This window comes from Aphidius gifuensis, linkage group LG6 (assembly GCF_014905175.1).
Source record: "Aphidius gifuensis isolate YNYX2018 linkage group LG6, ASM1490517v1, whole genome shotgun sequence".
Classification (NCBI taxonomy): Eukaryota; Metazoa; Arthropoda; class Insecta; order Hymenoptera; family Braconidae; genus Aphidius; species Aphidius gifuensis.
Window position 1 is genome coordinate 15,868,820 of NC_057793.1, and position 24,480 is coordinate 15,893,299.

General features: G+C 31.6%; 1 protein-coding gene across 1 annotated transcript; it reads left to right on the top strand.

Moving 5' to 3' along the window:
- The first annotated feature begins 1,011 nt into the window (after positions 1–1,011).
- On the top strand, positions 1,012–5,942 carry LOC122859581. The gene is made up of 5 exons (XM_044163253.1): positions 1,012–1,244; positions 1,304–1,414; positions 1,720–3,881; positions 3,956–4,070; positions 4,154–5,942. The coding sequence occupies exons 1-5, from the start codon at positions 1,158–1,160 to the stop codon at positions 4,403–4,405; spliced, it is 2,727 nt and encodes a 908-aa protein (XP_044019188.1). The 5' UTR covers positions 1,012–1,157; the 3' UTR covers positions 4,406–5,942.
- The last annotated feature ends 18,538 nt before the right edge of the window (positions 5,943–24,480 follow it).

A 24,480-nucleotide genomic window follows, 5' to 3' on the forward strand; every position in this document is an offset into this window, starting at 1 on the left:
TAGAGAAATGGTGGAGAAAGGTTGGAGAGAATTCAGAACAAATTTTCGGTGGAGGAAGAATGGAGAAAGGTTGGAGAAATCGTCTGCCATTTCTCCAACCATAGGTCATTTTTGGAGAAAGGTGGAAAAGAGTGAAGAAAAGGTGAAGGAATGACGTAGAAATGGCGGACAATATATATATTATAGATTTCACATACAAAAGCTTCACAAGCGCTGCCAGTGGAGAAAAAAAGCCCTCAATTGTAATGCCCTGTGAATTGGACTGCTGCACCCGCATTCCAATTCACAGGGCATTAAACAGGCACCCTACTGGCGGCACTATAAAATCTATATAAAAAAAATTTTACAAGCGCCATCAGCGGCAAAAAATAGCCCTAAATTGTAAAAAATTTGCCCTGTGAATTGGACTGCCGTATTCACGAGGCAAAAATTGTTCTCATTAGGGCTGTATTTTCCGCTGATGGCGCTTGACAAAATTTTTTTTATATAGATTTCGCATAGAAAAGCTTCACAAACGCCACCATCGGAAAAAAAACGCCTTAATGAGAACATCCTCTGAATACGGGTGCAGGTCACTGAAATATAATAAAACTGGAAGCCGAACTTCGTGTCGCCGAGAGAGAAACTCAATGGTTGGCCTGTTGTCCTTGTCGGTACAGTCACGTCAACTATAATTGGTTGAGACTACTGGAATATAATGTAACTTTTATACCGTGTAGTACTAGTTTGTTTTGAAGTTGACTATACAAGATTTAATGTGCGCATGCGTGAGTGAGAGGGAATGCCAACCAATATATTGCTATCTCTGGCGACACTCCGTGCATTGGCTAAGCATAGGAGTTCACCTTCCAGTTTTATTATATTTCAGTGGTGCAGGTGCAGCCTGTATAAATACTTGTGCATTTGTTATTAAAAAAAAATACTTCAAGTAAGGAACCTAGCTGTGTAAATTACTGTTATTTACACGGTATATTACACGTGTAACTTACACTGTATTTTACAATCCCATCACTGCTGGCAACAATCACTCTAGAGAATCGCATAGAGAATTGAAAATTTTACAGAGCGCCGAAAAAGTTGTTTAATAAACGAATGCTTTTCTAGAATTTCCGATCACCGACCACGGTGCTTTTCGGCCGATTCCAAAAACTGAAGCTATGCAAAATAGTGGATTTGTTTTATCTGAGTATAAAGAAATAAATTCGTTACTTATCAAACCTATAATTGCCACTCAACGAATAAAAGTGAGCCATTACAATTCTTTTTATTCGACCGTTTTTATCTTATTCGTTTTCTTTTTCAGTACACATGTTTCAATGTATCAACAAACCATATTGTTCTTGGCTCTTCAAGCGGAAGCCTTTATTTATTTAAAAAAGAGTCATGTGTTTTTCAACAGCTTTTTCCTATATCGGTAAGCAGATATTAATGATTGCTTTAACTCAGTTCTTTGTTCATACCAATGAACTAGCTGAGTGACTCTATTTTTGCGTGAGTTTCAGAAAGTTTAGAACCATTAAAGTCGCGTAAAAACTTGACAGTTGAGTGTGATTGCACAATATTTTAAAATAATTTTATATTTAATATAACTATAAAAAAATCAAAAGATCTTCACCCATGATTATTTAAACTGAAAACTTTACTATATATGATATGCAAATCGGAGCATTCAGCAAATAATATCGTCAGTGAAAATAAAAAACGAAATAAAAATTGCAGGAAGGGACTGTCACTCAAGTATTGATATCACCAGATGAAAAAGCAATTGCCCTTTCAACAAAACGTGGAAGTGTCTGTATCATTAGTTTGAAGCCATCAGTTAAATTGTTATTAGTTTCAAATGAACATATTGGAAAAATAGTCACCTGTCTATGTTGGAATGACAAAAGTACAGAGGTCTATGTTGGCGATGATCATGGGAAAATATCAACAATTTTTTTGTCTATATTTGCTGTAAATGGTATATTTCAAACACCATCATGTGCTTTGATGCACCTTGACTCAAGTATTATACAGACAGATTATATATCACACTACTTATTGGTCTCAACGCTAACACGTTGTTATATTTGTGATACAACTTATGAACAATTTAAACAAATCGGAAACAAAGCTCGTGATGGTAATTATGGAGCATGTTTTTTCAATCGAACTTATCACATTGGGAATAAAAGAACAATCCAAAGTCAAGCAAAACGTGTTAAAAAATGTAATAATGCGAATTCTATTATCGAAAAAGATGACAATATTTTAGATCAAAATATAGTTATTATTTGTGCAAGGCCTGGCTGCAGGCTTTGGGAAGTAACTATTGGTGGAATTGTCGTCAAAACCCATGAATTTAAAAATGCACTCGCACTTCCTTCAACAAATATTTTTCAATCTTCTAATGTCCACTTTTTAAATGAAAGTCAACAAAATGAAGAAATAGTCGGTAGACAAATACTCAATTTTTCACGTTTATACGTGTTTAAGCAAAAGTACTTGATAACTTTTACTTCAAAAGGCTTATATGTAATTGATATTGAGAATGCTGCAATCATATTATGGACAGACCAATTGAAAAATATATCAGCTGCTCAAACATTTGATGATAAAATATATCTTATGAAAAAATCTGGAACGTTTCACTGTCTTGTTTTAAATACTGTCGATAATTTGATTATGAAATTATATGAAGGTAAAATGTATAACGACTGTTTACGAGCATGCATGACATTCCGTTCAGATTTAATGAATTTTTCTCAAAGTAATATCAAAAACACCGATAACATAACATCAATAAATAATATAGCATTGATCCTTAAGCCCGTTTTATCAATTATACAATCAAATTCCAGTAATTCACCGAAGATATTAAGTTCCGGAATTGTAGTAGTAAATATCAGAAATTCTAAATTGACATCGCTCACGGAGCATCGAAACGATGATAATAAAAAATGTAATTTATCTCAAAACTGCAAATTTGAAGATAACAATTTCAAAGACCCTATTTGCAAAAAATTCGTAACAGTAAAAAAAAACTCTCTAAAACTGAATACGATAGACAACAAAAAAAAAAATTCAAGTGAAACTTCACTAAATACATATTCAGTCCATAATCATCATTTAAAAACATTTTCATTGATCGCATTAAGAGCTGCAAATTTTCAAACTGACTTTTATCCAATCGATTTACTAAAAGCCTCTATGACAAAAAATGATCTTGAACAAGTGATATTAAGAGTATCTGAGAGTTTTACCAACGTAAATGCAAAATACATGAATATAAAAAGCTTTCATAAACACTCACATGAAATCAGTAAATCGTTACAAAAGCATTATGATATACTTTTAACGAATATTTCGTGTGACATATTGAAAAGAAGCTCAAAGCATTGCATACGAGATGAACTTTTGAAAGCCTATGTATATCTTAAACTGTCAGAATCTATTGCTTGTTTTTGTGGATATGAAAAAAATAATAAAACGGCGGACGAGCCAATTTTGTCAGATTTCGGTAGAGCTTCATTCTTCCAATTATCACATAAAGATAGCTGTATCGGATTATATAGACACACGCCATATATGTCGCAATATTATTTACTCAGTCATTCAAGTAAAAATGATGATCTTGATACGAAAGATGATATTGCTATTACTATTTTACTTTCACTTATGAACTTAAAACAATGGAAAATACATTGTACACACTTTGTACATTGTATAAAAGAATTGAAAAAAGATCATTTTACTAAGTCTGACAATGATAAAAATCAAAATGATATGGTTGATTGGAGTAAAATCGTATTTTCAATTATGAAACAACAAGGGACTGATAAAGCTATGTTGAATCTTCGGCTTCTCGAGTCATATGTGCCAAAAACGAAAATAAAAAAAAGGTAATGAAAAATCGACATCACCCGTTCAAGAGTTGATCAACTCTTTTTAACTTGATTTTTAAATCTCTTTCCAGCATATTTGGATCACTCATATTTAACAAATTATTGAATTATCATGGATTCAAACAAAAAACCATCTTTGATCAAAAGATATTTTTCAATAAGTACAGCTCAGTTTGTTTTGCAAAGGTAATACATGACAAGTATAATTTGTTAAAATTCAAATGATATATCATGAATAATAGAAATGAACATAATATATACCATCGTAGATAAAGAAGCTTCTCGTTGACACTTTGGAGAAAGATCTCAGGAAAAATGTAAGTGGTAATAATTTTGGAAGTGGTGCTCATCATTGGGGCTTTTTATATGAAGGAAGAACAGCGACATGCCCATGCTGTACTCTTGCGTTACGCACTCCAATTCTTTTGGACAATGGTCTTTCGATTTTTCCTTGTGGTCATGCTTATCATGTAAACTGTCTCTTACAAAAAAAATTAACTCGTTGTTTTCTACACTATTGACATATAATTATTAAATGTTGTAAGAAGACAAGATTGATTAAGGTCCCTGGTGAAAATAATTTAGCGGATTATGTCATAATATGCAATAAAATGACAGGAAAATTATGGCATAATATGACATAATCTGACATCTACTGTCATTATTACTTCCCAGAATTTGTCGGAAAATGCCGAAATTTCTAAGGTTATTCGGACTTCCGACAAATTCTGACAAGATTTTTTTTTGAAGATTATGCCATATTATGACATATTACGACATAATCCGCCATTTTTTAACGTCAATTTATAGCATTTTATGTCATAACCTGCCAATTTTTTACGGCATATTATGGCATCTGGCAAATTTCTGATATTTATTAAACATAATTATTTACGTATTTTTCATTTTCACTTCTTTCAAACAATTACGGGAAAAATTGATTGTTTAAATTTTTTTAATATTATATCGTAATATTTTTGAATATGAATATGATAGATCCGTATTGTATATATATAAGAACTAGTTGTAAGATGACCACATGCGAGAAACTTCAAATAACAATGTACAAGAAATGTAAAAAAAATGGTATCACTTAAAAAATTTCTTGCGTAATAATTCAATGACAAAATCACATAATTAAAACAACGACGTGATCGAGAGGAAAACATTATTTCCTAGAAAAATTATTATCAAAGTGATTTTGCTAACATCCAAAAAATATGACAAAATATGTTATTTTCTGGAAAATGAATTTTTAGATGATACCAAGTTGCTTATCCAAGCATATAAAACTTATCATCTCTGGTAGAAATATTTCTCCACCTTTTGTCCAACTTTGTCCACTTTTTTACGAAAATGTCCCATGGTTGAAGGAATGATGGAGAAATTTCTCTGCCATTTCTCCAACCACAAATTTTCCAACTCTTCTCCATCATTTCTCCAACTTTTTCCGAAATTTTTCCCAACTTTTCTCCAACTTTTTTCTAATTTTTAATTTAGAATTTTTACAAAAAAAAATTACTTATTATCAATTGTTACATAACGCAAAGCATGATGATGTTTATTTCTTTTAAAAAAAATAAAAATTCAATGACACTTTTTTTCCAAAAAGTTGATATACCTAAGGTACTTGATTTACAAAACTCCCGTGAGCTGTAAAAGATGGTGGCAGATGGTAATTTACGAATAAAATTATCAACAACAATAATAATAGTTTACTCCAACAATTTACTTATCAAATTTAGACATCAAATATGCGCAGGATAATTCTATCTCGCTTCAACTTACAGTATGATTCCCTAAAATCGTAACTTGGCTTGTCATTTGGAAATGAAATTCCATAATATGGACAGCTGGATCACGATAAGTAGCATTCGATATTTTTGTTGATCCACCAATTATCTCGATTATGTTATTTATTTTTATTTTTGGTTTTTTATTCTGCGATATGAATTTTCTTGCAATTCTTAATAAGATTCTTTCCTTTTCATGAAATTCATCGTTGAAATTTCAGTCGACTGGATAATATCTGTCGATTCTACTTCAATCTAAATGTCTCACAAACCACCATTTTACGGATTTTATTTCTTCAGTTATTGGCAGTTATGGCGACATTCTGTAAGAATAGAAAATGCACAGAAATATGCAGAAATAGTGTATTATGCAGAAATATGTAAGAAATAGTCTCGTTTTTAAGAATCTTTACGATTATCTGTAATCTATTAGACATAACAACAGTTTTTTTCGAAGAAAGTTGTTCGTCAAATAATTATAAATGTCCTCGAAAGCACCAAGACATACAATTTTTATAATTGTAGAATGGTTGTTTTGAGAACATATGCTAAAATTTGAATAATAAATAAAAATTATAATTTTTACGAGTTCTACTCAAAATTTCTTGGTGTCCTCAAAACCTGCAGGTTTAAAAATTTTATAAAACCTTTCTGATAATTTCAAACAATACTTAAATCAAAACGGAATTAACGACTTAATCTTAAAACGTCCTCAAAACCACCATAGTACGAAATTTTTTTATTCGTAGAACGGTGGTTTTGAGGACTTGCAGCCTATGCTAGAAATTATAATCTAGTAGTATTAAAAATTCTTGGATACCTTCGCAAAAACCGAAACTGAATTCGTTTCGATAGCAATAACTAAAACTATTTGTATGACAGCAGGTCTTTAGAGAAAGACGATTTTCTTTAATCAAAAGTTCTCCTCAAACTTTCTTGGTGTCCACGAAACGTGCAAGTTCAGAAATTTCAGAGTTCTCTTCGATAATCTTCCCTCACGGGAATATTTTATAAAATTTTTATAAAAAATGGGCAAATTTGTTAAGGCTGAATGTAAGTCCCAAGGTAGGACAATTCTTGTTGGTCTCTTGGTAGCACAATCCCCCTCCAGTTAATTGCTTTTTTTGAAAAATTAATTTAAATTTTTAATGAAATCGAAAAAAAAGTAATATTTCGTCGGGAATCGAACCCGGGTCTTTCTGGTCGTGAGGAAAGTACTTTACCTCGAAGCCAGAAATCTTATGATAGATATTTTTTAAAATATACATAAGAATATGACTATTCGAAATTCTTCTACTTTGCTGTTTAATCACAATTCTATACTAGACTTTCATTCAAATATAAAAAATTTTAATTTTATTAACTCTTTGTTCATAATTGTATGAGAAAGAAAGATAAAATCGGGAATAAATTAGCAAAGTGAAAGAATTTATTATAGTCATATTCTTATGTATATTTTAATCAATATCTATCATAAGATTTCTGGCTTCGAGGTAAACTTGCCTCACAACCAGAAAGACCCGGGTTCAGTTCCCGATGAAACATTTTTTTTTACGGAGGCTAGGAGCCGAAAGGCTCAGCCGCAGTATTGGATTTATCGCCCAAAAAAAAAAAAAACATTCATAACTTCTAAACTAATTGTCGTAAAGACTTCGGATTTGGCTCAAAAGAAGCGGCTCTAGAAATTCTATCGCCTTTGATAGAGAAAAGCGATATCTATTCGGCCTTTTTTTTTTTTTTTCCCAAAAAACAAAAAAAAAAAAAAATTGTTTTTTTTTTTTTTTTGTTTGCACGAAAAATACTATTCGTACGATAAAAATTCATTTGAAAAAGTTATAGAATTTTAAAAAACGATTATTTTAAGCCTAATATGATACCTCTGCGACTACTCCATTTTGAGTTATAGCTTGTGCCGTTTTTATTTTTTAAGCAAACAATAACTCGTGATGAAATGGTGTTAGAGACTTCATGTTAGGCTTAAAACATACGTATTCGAAAATTCTATCGCCTCTCTGAAAAAATTTTGACCTATGGATCACAATTTTCATAAAAATTAAAAAAAAACAATTTTTTTTTTTTTTAACTTTAGTTTTTAGAAAAAAAAAAAAAAGTGACTGAACAGATAATGTTCTTTCTCATAAGGGGCGATGGAGTTTCTAAAGACGCGTTGTTTAAGCCTAATACGAAGTCTTTACTACAATTTTATCAAAAGTTATTGCTTTCCTAGTTTTCGAGTAATTTTTGAAAAACGCTCTAACTTTTGAGAAAATCGTCTTAGATACTTTGTATAAGAATTAAAAAAGCATGTGTGGTAAAATCCTACAACTTTTAGTCAAAGCTTTTTTCAAAAAAAATTATAGTTTTCATAAAATAGTAAAAATTAGAATTTTTGAAATATTTTTGTCTCTTTTGTTTCAAAAATAGAAAAAAATTGACTATTGGAATCAGGATAAACTCCTTGAGAGGCGATAGAGTTTTAAAAACCACGTTTTTTGAGCTTAATATGAAGTCATTCCCTTGATTCTAACAGAAGTTATAGCTTGCCTTAACTTGAACGAAAAAAAAAAAAAAAATCGATTTTCAGAAAAATAAAAAAAAATGTACTATTATTGTATTGTTACTTTTAAAAACCATTTAAGATTAAGAGATAAAATTTAACACCGCCCTAGCCGGAGTATTGAAAATTTTCAATTTTCAACGGTAACACGGGCCACACGCCCCAACAAACGTTACCAGATCTTTTTCAAAAAAATCAATTCACGCGGGGACAATTCTGTCGTGAACCAGGACATCGGTACTCGCAGTGCACCAAGACACCAGCACCTAAGGGGTTCTGTAGAAGATGTGGGCGCCGAGGACACACTGTTGCTACGTGTCCAAAGTGCTCAGCACGTTGGTTGGCTGCTGGTCCATACGTTCCAGCTTATGGATGCAACGTACCACGAGGAGTACGTTTGCCATCAGCACCACCAAGCGAGACTGATCTCGATTTTGCTCAGTCTAGAAGGTTCCCTCATCAAGATGTCAGAGCACTAAGTCCACCACGCAGAGGACGAGGTCGACGTGGCTCGAGTCACCAGCCATAAAGATGGCCGACAGATGGATCGCGTATTTGTTTTCTAAATAATTTTAAGTGTTGGTAATTTTATAAATAAATGGTAAAAATGAAATTACTTGTTCTCTGGTTATCTTATTTCCCTTTCCTCCTTTCAGGTTAGAGGTTAAGTAATAGTTCACTCGCTGTTTTCTCGATTTTGGTTCTCGTTTGATATCTCGATTATATGTTCCGTTCGATTGTTGGCTCTCGTTCGATATTTCGATTGTTTCTATTCTAGTTCTCGTCATATAGTTTGATGGGTCTCTGGTGATGGATCTCTAATAGTTTTGGTTCTCGCCGCAAGTAAGACTTGGCGCAGAAGTCTTGTGCGCTACTTGGCTCAGAGTAGGAGTTACCCTCTCTACTCTTGAAACGGGTATATAAGCCCAGTCGCGAGCTCAAGTAAGTCACAATCTTGGCTCTCTTTGACTAGTAAGGATCTCTTAAAGAATGACTACGTCTGAAGAAAGGTTCCCTGAAGAAACCTCTGATTCGAAACCTCTAGAAGGCGACGAACAGGAAGCTCTGGTTCTTGTGGTGATATCTTTAATACCTTGTTTAAGGCTCTCGTTCATACCGTAAATGATCTCGCTGAAAGTCTTAAGACTATGGAGACTCGCCTAGCACTTCCTGAACCTCGTTCACGAGGAAGACCAAAGAAGAATGGCACTCGTGCTTCATCAGTAAGCAGAGCTGCTCCAAGCCTTCGGGTTATTGAGTCAACTCTGCCACCTGGAGACGACGAGCTTTCAGAGGATCTCGATCCACGATTGGATGATTTGCTCAACCATCGTGATGATGCTCGCAGAAGATCTCGCAACGATAACGAAGTTCGTACAATGCCACCAGCAAAGGTATTCGAACTATTGAATCGTTGGAAAGTTGAGTTCTCGGGTCAACGTAAAGAAGACGTTGAAGAATTCTTGGCACACATAGACGACGCTCTCGCTAGTTTTCCTATCAGGGAAGAAGATCTCTTGGGTATCTTACGTGGGTGTCTTAAGGACACAGCTCTCTTGTGGTATCGAGGAAAAGACTTTACTTGCTGGGATACAGCCCACAAAGCTTTTCGATCTCGATTTGCTGATCTCGATTTCCAACCATCATTAGAGACAGAAATATTCACACGTACACAAGGTCGGTACGAAAGTATTAGTGAAGTTCTGTCCAAGATGGAGGCTCTTTTTTCAAAAACGATCCCGCCATGGCCTCAGTCGAGACGGTTACAAGTAGTATTACCGTAACTTACTGCCAAAATTCCGAATTGGATTAAGATTCGATGAGTGTCTCACTCTAACCGAATTAGAAGGCATGTTAAGACGACAAGAGAAGAACATGGAATGTTCACGAAGTTGGCAACCACTACGTAGGCCAGAAGAATCAGTATGTCCAAGCTTGGCATACAAAGAGCCTGCTTGACCAGCTCGAGATTCTAAACCAAACATGGTCAACGCTCTCGATGGTGACGAGTAGCAGGAGAGTTCTCGGAAGAAGATCCCGAAATGTTGGATGCTTTGGGTCGCCCCAAGCCTCACGGCAAGTTCAATCGTGAGAACCGCTGTTTCAATTGCAAACAGACTGGTCATCAATTTCGCGATTGTAAAGAGCCACCTACATTGTTTTGTTACCGTTGTGGTAAGGTAGGGGTCACGACTATCGATTGTTCTCGATGCAACCCGGGAACCACAAGTCCGGTCGTATAAACCCTGTGACTACGATCTTGGACGATGCTAACCGACAGGGTCTTGCATATGATTGGGCCACTCCTGAATCCAATCCTATGTTGGAGAAATTGCAACGATCACTTGGTCCCGGTAAAAAGATAACTTTCTTTTTGAACATCTCTATCGGTGGACGTTCTCTTAATGCTTTGATGGATTCCGGTGCGACACGCACGTTTGCTGGGTTAGAAGGTATTCGATTGCTTGAGTCTTCGAATATTATACCATCGAAAGTTCCCGGTAAAAAGGTTCTCGTAGCTAACGGACTAGTGGAAATCATCCGACAAACGTCGATGACTCCAATTTCACTTGGTGACCGTACGATCTCGATAGAAAGCTTATGGATGCCATCTCTGTCAGAGTCATTCATTATAGGTATCAACTTCTTGCGTATTGCTGGAATAGTCGTGGATTTCTTTGGACAGACGTGGTTCTATCGCGATCAGCCAAATAAATCGTTCTCGTTTGATCCTGTGGAATCCCTACATTGCATTATTGCGTGTAATGGATTTCAGATCCTGAAAGAAGACGAACAGCGTCGTCTGAAAGACCTGTTGGATGCACACATTGCTCCAACTCCAGAAGGTCTACCGCTCTCTAAGCTCCCGGCTCATATAATAAACGTGGGCGATCACGAACTGATCCAGCAAAGGGTCCGTACGATGTCTCACCATAAGAAACTCGCTATATGGTCAGAGACAGACGTCATGCTCTCGAATGGGGTTATCGAACCATCAGAAAGCGATTTTTTTTTTTTTTTTTTCAAAAAATGAATTGACGCATAGAAGGACGTAGGAGTTAATTTGATGAAACTTAGAAAAAGTAAGGAGCCCTGTGGTCTAGTGGTCAAGACGTTTGCCCGGAAAGCAAAAGACCCGGGTTCGATTCCCGGCGGGGGAACTTCGTTAATTAATGGACCGTGGACTCGTATAACGGCCGACATCATGGGTCCGTACATAGAAAGTAAGGCAGGTAATTGCTATGTTCTCGTTGTCCAAGACACGCTCACGAAATGGGTAGAAATTATCCCCATGAAAAGGGCTACCGCTCGGCTATCTGTAAAATGTTAAAGGATCACGTAATGACTCGCTGGGGGATATCGAAAGAAATGCACCGAATTCCAGAACAAGGACAGTCGAGCTCTGGCTAGCCAGAATCATATGAAATGAAAAAAACTGAGCGTGTGAATCGTTGTGTGAAAATGATGATACGTGCATTTCTGGAAGACGACCATAGAGATTGGGATGCATGTCTGAGCGATATACCATTCGCTTATAATACATCCTATCATGGCTCACTACAAGCAACTCCGGCATTTGCTAACTTAGGCCGAGAGTTGGAACAGAAAGGATAACTAAGAAGGGAATTAGAAACGGATCACGAAAGTATTGAGATAGGTTCTCGGGATTGGCTTGAACATATGGGACGCTATAATGCTTTAAGTTTAGCCTTCAAATTCGCTTTGAATGAAGCTAGTAAACGTCAGGCCGAACAATATAACAAGCATCGTAGGGATCTCGAATACGAAGTTGGACAACTCGTGCTCGTTAGAAATCGAGAATTGTCCAAAGCACAGGCATACCGAACAGCATCACTAAACAAACCATTGATGGGTCCCTGGATTATTGTGGAAAAATTACCATGTACCAACGGTAGTAGTCGGTCCGCCAGGTCAGGAGGGTGGTTGGTTCTCGAATGAGTTTCTGGCGCTTGCGTTGTTAATAACTAATAGGAGTTAGTTATAAACAATTCCGATCACGGGGTCAGAAGCTATGTACAGGGTCAAGACTATTATATCGACATTAATGGGGCGCCTGTTCGATGTTTATAAGATGTCTTGATACGCCAAACCTTATCGTGGTGATTTTCCCACTTCTCCATCGACTTGAATATTATTTTTTTTTTCCGTCCATTATTAAAAAAGTTAAACAACGAAATTAAAGTACTACAAATAAAGAAAATTTTCCCGTTTTTATTTTATTTTTCCGTCGATTATTGAGAAAGTTATTCGGTATTTCTCTGATCAAAATATTTTTTTTTCTATTTTTTTCGCGACGCGTAATTACTTTTGGTGAAAAAGGGGTCGTTATTTCGCGAAAATGCTATATATCAAAATTGATGTACTACAATTAAAGAAAATTTTCCCGTTTTTATTTTATTTAGTAAGTAATAAATAAATAATATTTGCATAAACAAATAAAATTCTTAATATGGTCGAATTTTTTTCTTTTATTTGTTTTGGTAAATATCTATTGTAGAACAAGGATGCATCCTGACATGAATATAATAGGCGATACGTTCTTCTTCCCGACAAAGAGATTGTATAGAAAAAAAAAAAAAGTGAATAGGTCTAGTAGTTTTGAAGAAAAATGGTTACCAGTATCTCGCCACTTCATTTTATTAATAAGATTTAATTATATTTGATTTATAAAATTTTAAATTTATTAATTAATTTAGATATTGTCCAAACAAAAGTTGTCGCAAGAGTGAAGCTCCTTAAATTATTAAATAATAATTCCCATAAAAATTAAATTAAAAAGAAGGGATGATTTAAAGTGGGAACATCTTGACCAATTATAATTTACCTGTCCCCCGATATTCAGCGTTTGATATTTTACTTAGAGAATTATTTGTAACGACAACGGATGTAAAATATCGAGTAGCTAAGGTGACTTTGAACTACGGTTCGCAAAAATAATTAAAAATAAAAAATATAATATTGTGAGAAAAAAGGTAAAATGTTGATTTTGCTAAAATAATATAAAAATAATTTAAGGTTGTTTTCAAATGAAATTCCCGTAATTTAATTTTCGATATTTTTTTTTTAATGTTTAAATGAAATAATTATCTATTTGGTGGAATTTTTCCGTAATTTTCCTCTGCGTCAAAATCCAGATAATTAGTGTCAAAGTTGACAACTTTAACACGCTAGCATAGGGAGTATAGGTACGTTTGCGCTTGTACTTTTAAAACTCTTAATTTAAATTTTGATTTTTTTCTACAGATCTGTACACTTTACAAATACGGAATCAATGAAAAAAAAATTATCCATTTCCTCAGTGCCGTTTAAAAGATATTGGCTAATTACTTTTTAAATTTACGGGTTTCAGCCGGCTGAATTACATTGAAAATTTGGGGTACGTTCCAATACCGCCGTTCGGTTTTATTCTTCTAGCTCTATCCTTCTCTCTATCTCTTCTGGCTCAATCTTCCATCTCTTCTTCTATCCTTCTCTTACAAGAAATGTACGGTTTTGGAACTTCCCCCTGAATGTTTATTGCTAGAGTAGTATTAGTGTCTGTAAATATAAGCCGGCAACACTCACACTACTTATGACGGATCAGTAAAGTGAAAAGATTTTAGGCATGAGGGGGCGCTATAATTTTTTTATTTAACATACGTTTGTAAGTACCCCTGTGAACCCAAAACGACGCCTGGTCATGCGATTTAAAAACAACCTTAAAAAATAAAATGGAAAAAATTTAATTGCTTACTTGGTATTTTACATGCCCTTGAATTCACTAAATATTTAATTTATTTAATTTATTTATTAATAATATTGATACCAAGACGTAACAGTTATTTTTTTTTTTTTTCAATTGAATGACATTTAAAACAATTTTTTGCAGCTTGATGTGTTATAACAGCCATATATGGCCCGACAATTTCAGAAGAATTCATTTTGTAAACGCCACTTTTAATTAATTTCCAGATATGTCGTGAAGCTGGTGGATAACTAGCATGAAGAACGTGATAAATTTTATAGCATAAATCTATAGCTTCTAATCCAGCTTTAACAATACTTTTTTCATCATCCAAAATCTCAAAAAATTTTTTGGCTTGATCACAAGTTTTTCCACCAACTGTGATTATATAAGGTTGAATTACTGATATACTAGCTCCACTAATCCGTTCTTCTATAATTTCATTGGCATCTTCATCAGTCTGTTAACAAAAAGTAAAAATACAAAATAAATAAATGATTAAATATATTAAAGCCCAAAAAAGTATTCAAATGATTTTTTGTAATTTATTATATTTGAGTATTAATAATAAATCTTATCATTTGTACTTACAGCTACCCAAATAACAAGACTTTTTTCAGTGGTTGTGACACTTACTCCTTTATTATTATTGTCTCCAGTATCATTTATTTATGATGAGGATCTTCCTGATGATGTTGATGGAATGTCATTCATATTTTTTTTTTTGCATTTTTCTTTTATTTATTGGTTTTGTTCGTATATTTCCCAATGCCGGAAAAAGATAAGCTAAGTGAATATGTTACAATATCGTTTGAGCGTTTTCATTAATTTCTCCAGCTTGAATTAATTCTTTAAAATATTTACATCTTAAATGTCTTCCGTTACATTTTGTTGTTTTATCAATAAATGTAATAAATGCTTCATAATTTATTATAGATCCAATATTTTTTTGTGAGTTTATACTTCTAAAATCATCAAGAATTGAATTAGTATCATGTAGTCCTCGAAGTACATCCCATTCTTTGAATACTGTTTTAATTATGATATAAGGATTTATTTCAAAAAAATTATGTCTATATGTGAATGTTACTCTCCAATGTTTTATCATATCATCTGAGAAACATTTAGGACTGGCTCCAACTTCTTCAGCTAAAAATTAATTTTTATTAAAAAAAATGATGAAACAGTTGCTGAAGCAACTGTGCCTGCCCTGCGGGGTGAATTTTAATTTCTTTATTGAAATTCGTGATTACAAATTTATTTTATTTTCTATTGTTACAATGATTACTGTTACAACTAAAAATTATTCATCCATTTTGTTTTTTCCTTCCATATTTTCTTTGGTAAATTTAGTATCTTTACTCGGTTTATTAAATTTTTTTTATTCAAATTTTATTTTACTTCATAATCACTGTCGTCTGCCCGTTATTGTTCTTTTTTTCAATGAACTTTCTGTCATTGCATATATAAATTCTACTTCATTTATTGCTATTATGACTGCGGTGGTATCAATGTTACATTATCAGTATTGAAAAGTTTTCTTTTTTTTTTTTTTTTTGCTCAAATAATTTTACCTGCAGATGAATTATTATTATGACAAACTCATGACGTGAGAACGTATTTACATGCGTCTTTGAAAAATCATTATTAATTTTATTTCTTGTTATTTTGTACCTAATCATCAAAGCTTAATTTTTCAGTGAACCCTCACTTAAACATTATTTGAAGACAATGTTTCAGAATCCATGCTATTTTTACATCATGGATTAGTCACAATTCGAAATTGATGGATAAGTTCTGTCCTGAAAATAATGCATATGACACTAGTAGATGTAAAAAAAAATTAAAATAACTTGCTGTTTGGATTTCTATTGTAAAAGTCATTTTATTGTATTAAATTAATATTAAGTTACGAATGAGTACTAAGTATATATTTAAAAATATACAAAATCAGTAGTTCAAGGACAGTCCCTAAATTCGCTGTTATATTAATGGACTAGTTCTCGAACTATAAAATACACAAATTCATATACTCATACGTATAATATATAAATTTGTGCAATTCGTAGTTTAAGGACTACCCTGGAGGAAATATTACTCCGGCATTTCCCCGTTTTTGGCCAATTTCCGGAAAAATTAATCCAGCGCGAGGTTGGTGGTGGAAAAATTACTCAGGCATGAAATTGATGGCGGAGAAGTTAATCCGGCATGGAATTGTTGGTGGAGAAATTATTCCGGGATGAGATCACCGAAGAAGAAATCTTTTCGGCATGGAATCGATTGCGGAGAAATTATTTCAGCATAGGATTAGTGCCGGAGAAATTATTTCGACATGAGATCAGTGAAGGAGAAATTATTCTGGCATGGGGCTGATGGCCGAGAAATTATTCCGGCATGAAAGGAGTGCCGGAGAAATTATTCTGGCATAGAAAGAGTGCCGGAGAATTTATTCCGGCACGGGATTAGTGGAGGAGAAAAAACTCATAAAACTAGTGGTGGATTAATTTTTCCGACATCAATCTCATGGCGGAGAAATTACTCCAGCACGAGAATAATGTCGGAAAAATTTGTCGGGCACTCTTTTCATGCTGGAATAATTTCTCCGGCACTCTTTTTATGCCGGAACAATTTCTCCGGCACTAATCCCATGCCGTAAAAATTTCTCCGCCATGAGATTAATGTCGGTATAATTCCTCCACCATGAAATTAATGTCAAAAAAAGTAATCCGCCATTAGTCAGATGCCGAACCATTGTCTCCAGCATTCAACTTATGTCAGAATTATTACTCTGGCATGACATTTATGCCGGAGTAATTATTTTGGCGTGAGATTACTGAAAAATGATGTAGAAAAATTATATGTACATTAACTTTATCAAATATATTCATTCAAACTAATCATTACATTTAATGACTGAGAAAAACTAAAATTATATTTTTGGAATGTAACTTCCACGGCATGACGAATTGAAATGATGAAATTTCTCCACCATGAGATGATGGTGGAGTAATTACTCCAGCATGAGATTAATGTTGGAAAAACTAATCCGCCACTAGTTTGATGCCGGAGTTTTTTCTCCTCCACTGATCCCATGACGAAATAATTTCTCCGGCACTCCTTTCATGCCGGATTTTTTCTCCTTCACTGATCTCATGCCAGAGTAATTTTCCTACTGTCAATCTCATCCCGGAATAATTCCTCCACCATCAATTTCATGTCGGAGTAATTTCTTCAGAAATGGGCGAAAAACGGTGCAATACCTGAGTAATGCCGGAGAAGGCCAGAGTAATGCCGAAGAAATATTTCTACCAGGGTAGTCCATTGATATAACAGTGAATTCAGGGACTGTTCTCAAACTACTGATTTTGTATATATTTAGATATACACTTAGTACTAATTTGCGATATTAATTAATTTAATATAGGAAAATTATTTTTACAATGAAAATCCAAGCAGCAAGTTATAAATTCTATTTTACATCACTTACTCGTATCATATTCATTATTTTTATGATAGAGCTCATCCATCACTAATTCTGCCAGAATGATGTTGAAATAGTATGGATACTGGAAAAATGTCTTCAAACAAAGTTTAAGTGTAAATCCACTAAAAAATGAAGTGTTGATGATTAAGTACGCAATAATAAAAAAAAGGATAAACAACAATTTCTCAAAGATGCATGTACAAACTTCTGACGTGAAACCGTCATGTATTGTATGTACATTGTACATACAATACATGACGGTTTCACGTCAGAAGTTAGTCATTATTTCACACTGATTAAATTGTTGTTGGGTACATATTGTTACAAAATAAAACTCAAGAATCAACCCATTTATGATATAAAATACAATTTATAATGACTTGCTGCTTGGATTTTCATTGTAAAAATCAATTTATTCTATTAAATTAATTAGATGCGTATTAGTACTAAGTGTATATCTAAAAATATACAAAATCAGTAGTACGAGGACAGTCTCTGAATTCGCTGTTATGTCAATGGACTAGTCCTCAAACTGCAATATGCACAAATTCATCAGTTCATACGTATAATATATAAATTTGTGCATATCTTGGTTTGAGGACTAGTCCATTAATATAACAGCGAATTCAGGGACTGTCCTCAAAATACTGATCTCGTACATTTTCAGATATACACTCACTACGAATTCGCAATTTAATTAATTTAATAAAATATAATGATTATTACAATGAAAATCTAAGCAGCAAGTTCTCATAAATTGCAATCAATACCATAAACAGGTTAAACATTGCCCTAGCAGAAGATTCATTAATGAAATGGGCGCTTACTCAATAGCAGATTAATAGCAAGTCAATAGCAAAAAGAATTATGAATTACAAAGGCTCTGCATTATACTAAACATATTAAATTGATCTACATAAATTAAGGAAAAAATTAACAATGTTTCTATCACATTATTATAGCGTGATTCGATGTCATTTCTTAATAATCATAGCGAAGAATGATGTTAAATTTTTTTAGGTTATGTCCGAGCTGTCATTCGTTGTTATCTGAGTTTTGGTAATTTATGGATACTTACCGCGAGAATAAAATGACATGAGACATCCACTCAATAGCTAGTCAATAGCTAGTTAATAGCAAAAAAAAAAGTCCAAAATACGTTATTTATCAGTGTTATTGTGTATTGTTGTTGTTTAATGGTTTATTATATTGTTTTTTAAAAAGTTTTCAACAACAATACATAAAATTAAAAAAAAGAAAAATTTTTTTCGTATAAATTCGTCCAACATATAGTCAATAGCAAGTCAACAGCAGATCAATAGCAAATTCGTAGCAACTCAATAGCTAATCAATAGCTAGTCAATAGCAAAAAAAAAAAAGTCAAAAATACGGTATTTATCATTGTTATTGTGTATTGTTGTTGTTTAATTGTTTATTACATTGTTTTTTTAAAAGTTATTGACAACTATAAATAAAATTGAAAAAAAAATTTTATGTATTGTTGTTGAAAACTTTTAAAAAAACAATATAATAAACAATTAAACAACAACAATAAACAATAACAAAGTTAAATACCGTATTTTAGTTTTTTTTTTTTTTTGCTATTAACTAGCTATTGACTAGCTATTGAGTTGCTAAGAATTTGCTATTGATCTGCTGTTGACTGAATGAACGAAATTTACGAAAAAAATTTTAATTTTATGTATTGTTGTCAAAAACTTTTAGAAAAACAATATAATAAACAATTAAACAACAACAATACACAATAACAATAATAAATGACGTATTTTTGACTTTTTTTTTTGCTATTAACTAGCTATTGACTAGCTATTGAGTTGCTCCGAATTTGCTATTGAATTGCTGTTGACTTGCTATTGACTAGATGTAGGACGAATCTATACGAAAAAAAAAATTTTTTCTTTTTTGTAATTTATGTAATATCGTTAAAAAATTTGAAAAAAACGATATAATAAACAATTAAACAACAACAATAAACAATAACAATGTTAAATACCGTATTTTAGTTTTTTTTTTTGTTTTTGCTATTAACTAGCTATTGAGTTGCTAAGAATTTGCTATTGATCTGCTGTTGACTTGCTATTGACCAGATGTTGGACGAATTTATACGAAAAAAAACTTATTTTTTCTCAAATTTTATGTATTGTTGTTAAAAACCTTCAAAAAAACAATATAATAAACAATTAAACAACAACAATAAACAATAACAATTGACTAGCTATTGAGTGAATGTTTCATGTCATTTTATTTTCACGGTAACTTTCCATAAATTACCAAAACTCAGATAACAACGAATGACAGCTCGGACATAACCTAAAAAAATTTAACATCATTCTTCGCCATGATTATTGAGAAATGACATCGAATCACGCTGTAATAATGTGATAGAAACATTGTTAATTTTTTCCTTAATTTATGTAGATCAATTTAATATGTTTAGTATAATGCAGAGCCTCTATAATCCATAATTCTTTTCGCTATTGACTTGCTAATAATCTGCTATTGAGTAAGCGCCCATGTCATTAACAAGTCGCTATCAAATTGTTGTTGAGTATTCCGCTAGGGTGAGTTTTTCCTTGTAACAATATGCATCCAACAACAATTTAGTCAGTATATGACATAATTACAAACTCATGCCGTGACTGTGCTGCATGTACAATGTACATGCATCTTCGAGAAATTATTATTCAATATTTCTTTTATTATTTCGTACTTAGTCATCTCAAAGGAAATTATTTTTTGGCAACTTCCATTCCTTAGAATATTTTTCCCATAGCTTTTTAATTTTTTAAAATGACAAAAAGCTATGGGAAAAATGTCTTATGGAATAGAAGCTTCTCAATTTTTTAAAATAACAAAAAGCTATGGGAAAAATGTCCTATGGAATAGAAGTTGTCAAATGTTAATTTTTAAAAAATTAATTTCTCAAAGAAAATTATTATTTGGCAACTTCCATTCCTTAGAACATTTTTCCCATAGCTTTTTAATTTTTTAAAATGACAAAAAGCTATGAGAAAAGTGTTCTATGGAATGGAAGTTGTCAAATGTTAATTTAAAAAAAATTATTTTCTCAAAGGGAATTATTATTTAAGTGTCAAAACAAAATATTTGCAGCTGTCGGTAAAGTCACTCACTGGACAATACCAATTTAGTGACTTTTTTTTTTTTTCGTAAAATTAGGGTTCATTTTCATGAAATATTATGTTAAAAATGTTTTGATCTGTCAATTTAGGTTTAAAATAATAAAATAAAAGTAAATATAAGTCATAATTCCATTTTCATCAATTGTTGAGATTAAATAAATTATAAAGAAACTCAGAGTTATTGTGTTTGACTATAAAAATTCTCTGCATTCATATAATACTCATTTTTTGGTTTTTTACAATCTCGATTTTAACTCGGGAAGCGGACCGCCCCGACCTCGGGCCGGGTTTTGTACCCGAGGTTTCTCCGAGCTTTAAAGTCGTGTGTTACCTCGGATCAAGGTCGGGCCGACCGTATTTTTCGGCTTGACACGGGGGACAAATCTTGTTCGTCCGAGTGGTGGAAACTTGCGAAATCAAAAATCCCTAAAAATATTAATGTTCTAATTTAATAGTAACTAGAGAGGCTTTAAACTGCGCGAAATATTTGAACGAATAGTAATTTTTCCGGAAACTGAGACACCATTTAAATAGACCTATTTAATGTTTACAGGTATCAATTAATTGCAGCGGCTGATGGAAATTATAACAACATCAACTAATTTCGTATGATGTATAAAACGATAAGATTTTAATTAAATTATGATTTTTTATTACCTATATTTATAAATAAAGAAATTGATAACAAAGCATTTTGATTGTAATAATGATTGCATTGAATCTCAATCGTTGAACAGTTTGGTGTGAAAAATTGTTTGAAATACATATAATATGATTAGAGTAAATTTTAATGCTAACAACAATCAGTATGGTATAAATGGTATACTTTACTCAAAATATATATTATTAGTACAAAGAAATAGGAAGTGCATTATCTTAAACTATTAAATTTAATTGTTTGATGATTTCTTGTAAAATATTTTCGTGAAAATAATATTTTGGGTGTATTATAATGCTTGATCGTGGTTATTACCAGTCAAATATCTAACACATCTAAACCTGTATTTGTCGTGATACGTTTCATTATTTTCATTATTTTGAAGATTTATTATAATCTATTATTCAACCGTCATCATAAACTATTGCATTATTGCATATAATAAACTATTTTACTTGTAAGTGCGAAATTAAAAGTTACAAATTCGGTGGTTTGTCCAGCAAGAAAGGTCGGTAAAGAAGATTTTTGTAATTTGGATACAAGAGGTCTCTTGTGTGATCCTTCAACACAATAATAACAAATATTATTATTATTATTATTATTAACAAAATTTTTAATTTTTAAAAACATATCAATTATATATTATGTAAATTTTTATTATTTTTTATTTTTGCCTTTAATTTTTTTTATTAAAGTATATAAAAGTACGACATAAATCTACATAAATATATGTGTATAATTTTCCATAATGATGTACGATAAAAAAAAGACATTTTTAAGTTTATACTGAAGAACAATTAATAAAAAAAAAAAAATCAACGAAATAATTTCTTTTTTTATTGAATTTTGTTATTTTAATAATTCTGTATTTATCCAACACACATTCATTTCTTTTTCTCGATTTTTAAGTACTGGAAAAAATAAAAAAAAAAAAGGTATGCAAAATTTTTTTCCAATTGAGGGTCCGGATGCAATAACGACCTGCACGCTTAAAAAACAGTAAAAGTATTGTCCAACGGATCGGACAATTCTTAATTTTAAAAGTCGTCAAAAAAAAAAAAAAAAAATATAGGCATGTAGAGGACGTTAAAAAAAAATTATTTTACTTTTATAGTTTTTTTTTTTTTTTAATTATTTTAATTGTAAAAAATAAATTAAAAAAACTAATCCATCTCCAATTTTATTTTTTTTTTAATAATAATATGAATATATCTTTTTTGTTTATCTATAGAAAACCTTGAAATTTTACCTACACATATATTTATTGACATAGAATATTGTAAGAAAGAAAAATTTTATAAATAATGATATTATTTATTTATATTATTTATTTGATTTGTGTCAATAGAAAATTAAGACTTCCCAACTTTGACTCTACCGTTTAGCGAAAAAATTTTTGAATTTTAATAACTTCCAGCGTAAAAAATGTTTATTTATATGTTTAAAATTCATTTCTAAAATTTCATAAATTTAAATTAACAATTAAAAAAGTTATCGAGTTAACAACAATAGAGCGCGGTCCCGTTGAATACGCGCATATAGAAGTTTCCAATATACAAGTGATGGTAAGTCACTGTTTTGTTGCGCGCGTAATAATAATTATTATTTATCATAGTTTTTTCAATATATTATTTAAGAAAATAAGTTTATTAATTATAAACAAATAAATTTTTCAAAAAATTGAAAAAATAAAAATTTTAAATACATACAACGTAACCATTCAGGATTGTATTTATAGATATTAAATTCAAAAGAAAAAAAATTATTTACTCTCTTTTTTTCTGTCTAATTTTTTAATATTGTTTAATATTAAATTAATAATATTTGTATACATTAAATAAAAAAAACAAAAAGTCAAAATAGGCAAATGAAGGAGGAAAAAAATATATACATATATTTATAAAACCATGCTTTCAAATTTTTTTTTTTTCTTTTCTAATCAAACATTTGTACAACAATTTTTAATTTAAATAAAATATTTGAAAACTATCAATAGTTTGCACGAAAATACCATACATTTTTTTTTTTTCAATATATTTACGTAGATTAAATATTCTTTGAGTTTTTATTATTTTATTAAATATGTAAAATAAAAATATTTATATTATCAAATCAAAAAAATTATTCAATTTACTTTGTTTCCTTTGGTGCTTTTGTTATTACATTTGAAAATAATTCATTATAAAATTGTTGTCCTTCAGGAGATAAATAACGCAGTAAAGTTTTAACATCTTTTATTTTTTCTTTTGATATTCCAATTGGCTGTGCAAGCTCTGTTTTTAATAAATCATCAAAATTTATATCAGCTCGAAAAACAAATCGTCTAGGTGACTCATTAGAGTAATTATCAAAAATTTCAACTTCACCGTTAGGAAAAAATACCATTTTCTGAGCTTTCCTGATATGTACATCTTTAGGAATATTCATCTTTTCAGGGATGAGTATTTCAAAATCATTCATAACAATATCTTTATCTAGAATAATATTAAATGGTGGATCTCGGGCACTCTTAATTATTTCAACATAATCTGCAATAGTTTCAATTACCTCAATATTTTTTTTTTTTTTTCCATACATCCCGAAATTGCGATCACATGAGCAGTAAGAATGACCACGAACCGGAAACAAGTGTACAATTTCTATTTGTAATTTTTGAGAAAGTAAAGACAAAAAAGAAAAAACCAAATAATTTTTATTTTGCCCTCCACAGCCATCAGAAAAAAGATAAATTTTATCATAATAATCCAAATCTAATTCTCGCTTAATTGAATCAAATAAAAAGTTACATACTGTACTGCTACCTTTTTTAAATTTTCCCTCTATAGATAAATACATATAGCTTCTTTTATGTGTACCAAAAACATGTACATTAAAAATATGTAACCAAATGAGCCTACGATAAAATTGCTCACTTACTGGTAATTTAGGTAGTGGTAAGTTTTGACCAAAGTCAAACTCTAAACACAAAACATTCTCCTCTTTTATCATTTTTTCTTTTAAATCTTTGTGATAAACTACGCTTTCTTTATGTTTTTCCCATTCTAAATTTTCACAAGTATTGTTTTTATTTTCAAAACAAAAATTACAAACATCAGTGCGTGGTTTTGAAAACGTAAAATTGAGATGATGATTAAAATATTTGTCGTACGTTGACTCAGATAAGGGAGGTGTTGATTTACCAGTTTTTTCGTAATAAT

Coding starts and splice junctions, on each gene's coding strand:
- LOC122859581 (XM_044163253.1), top strand. CDS start 1,158: ATGCAAAATAGTGGATTTGTTTTATCTGAGTATAAAGAAATAAATTCG. Junction 1,415..1,719: donor AACAGCTTTTTCCTATATCG/GTAAGCAGATAT, acceptor TAAAAATTGCAG/GAAGGGACTGTCACTCAAGT. Junction 3,882..3,955: donor AAAACGAAAATAAAAAAAAG/GTAATGAAAAAT, acceptor ATCTCTTTCCAG/CATATTTGGATCACTCATAT.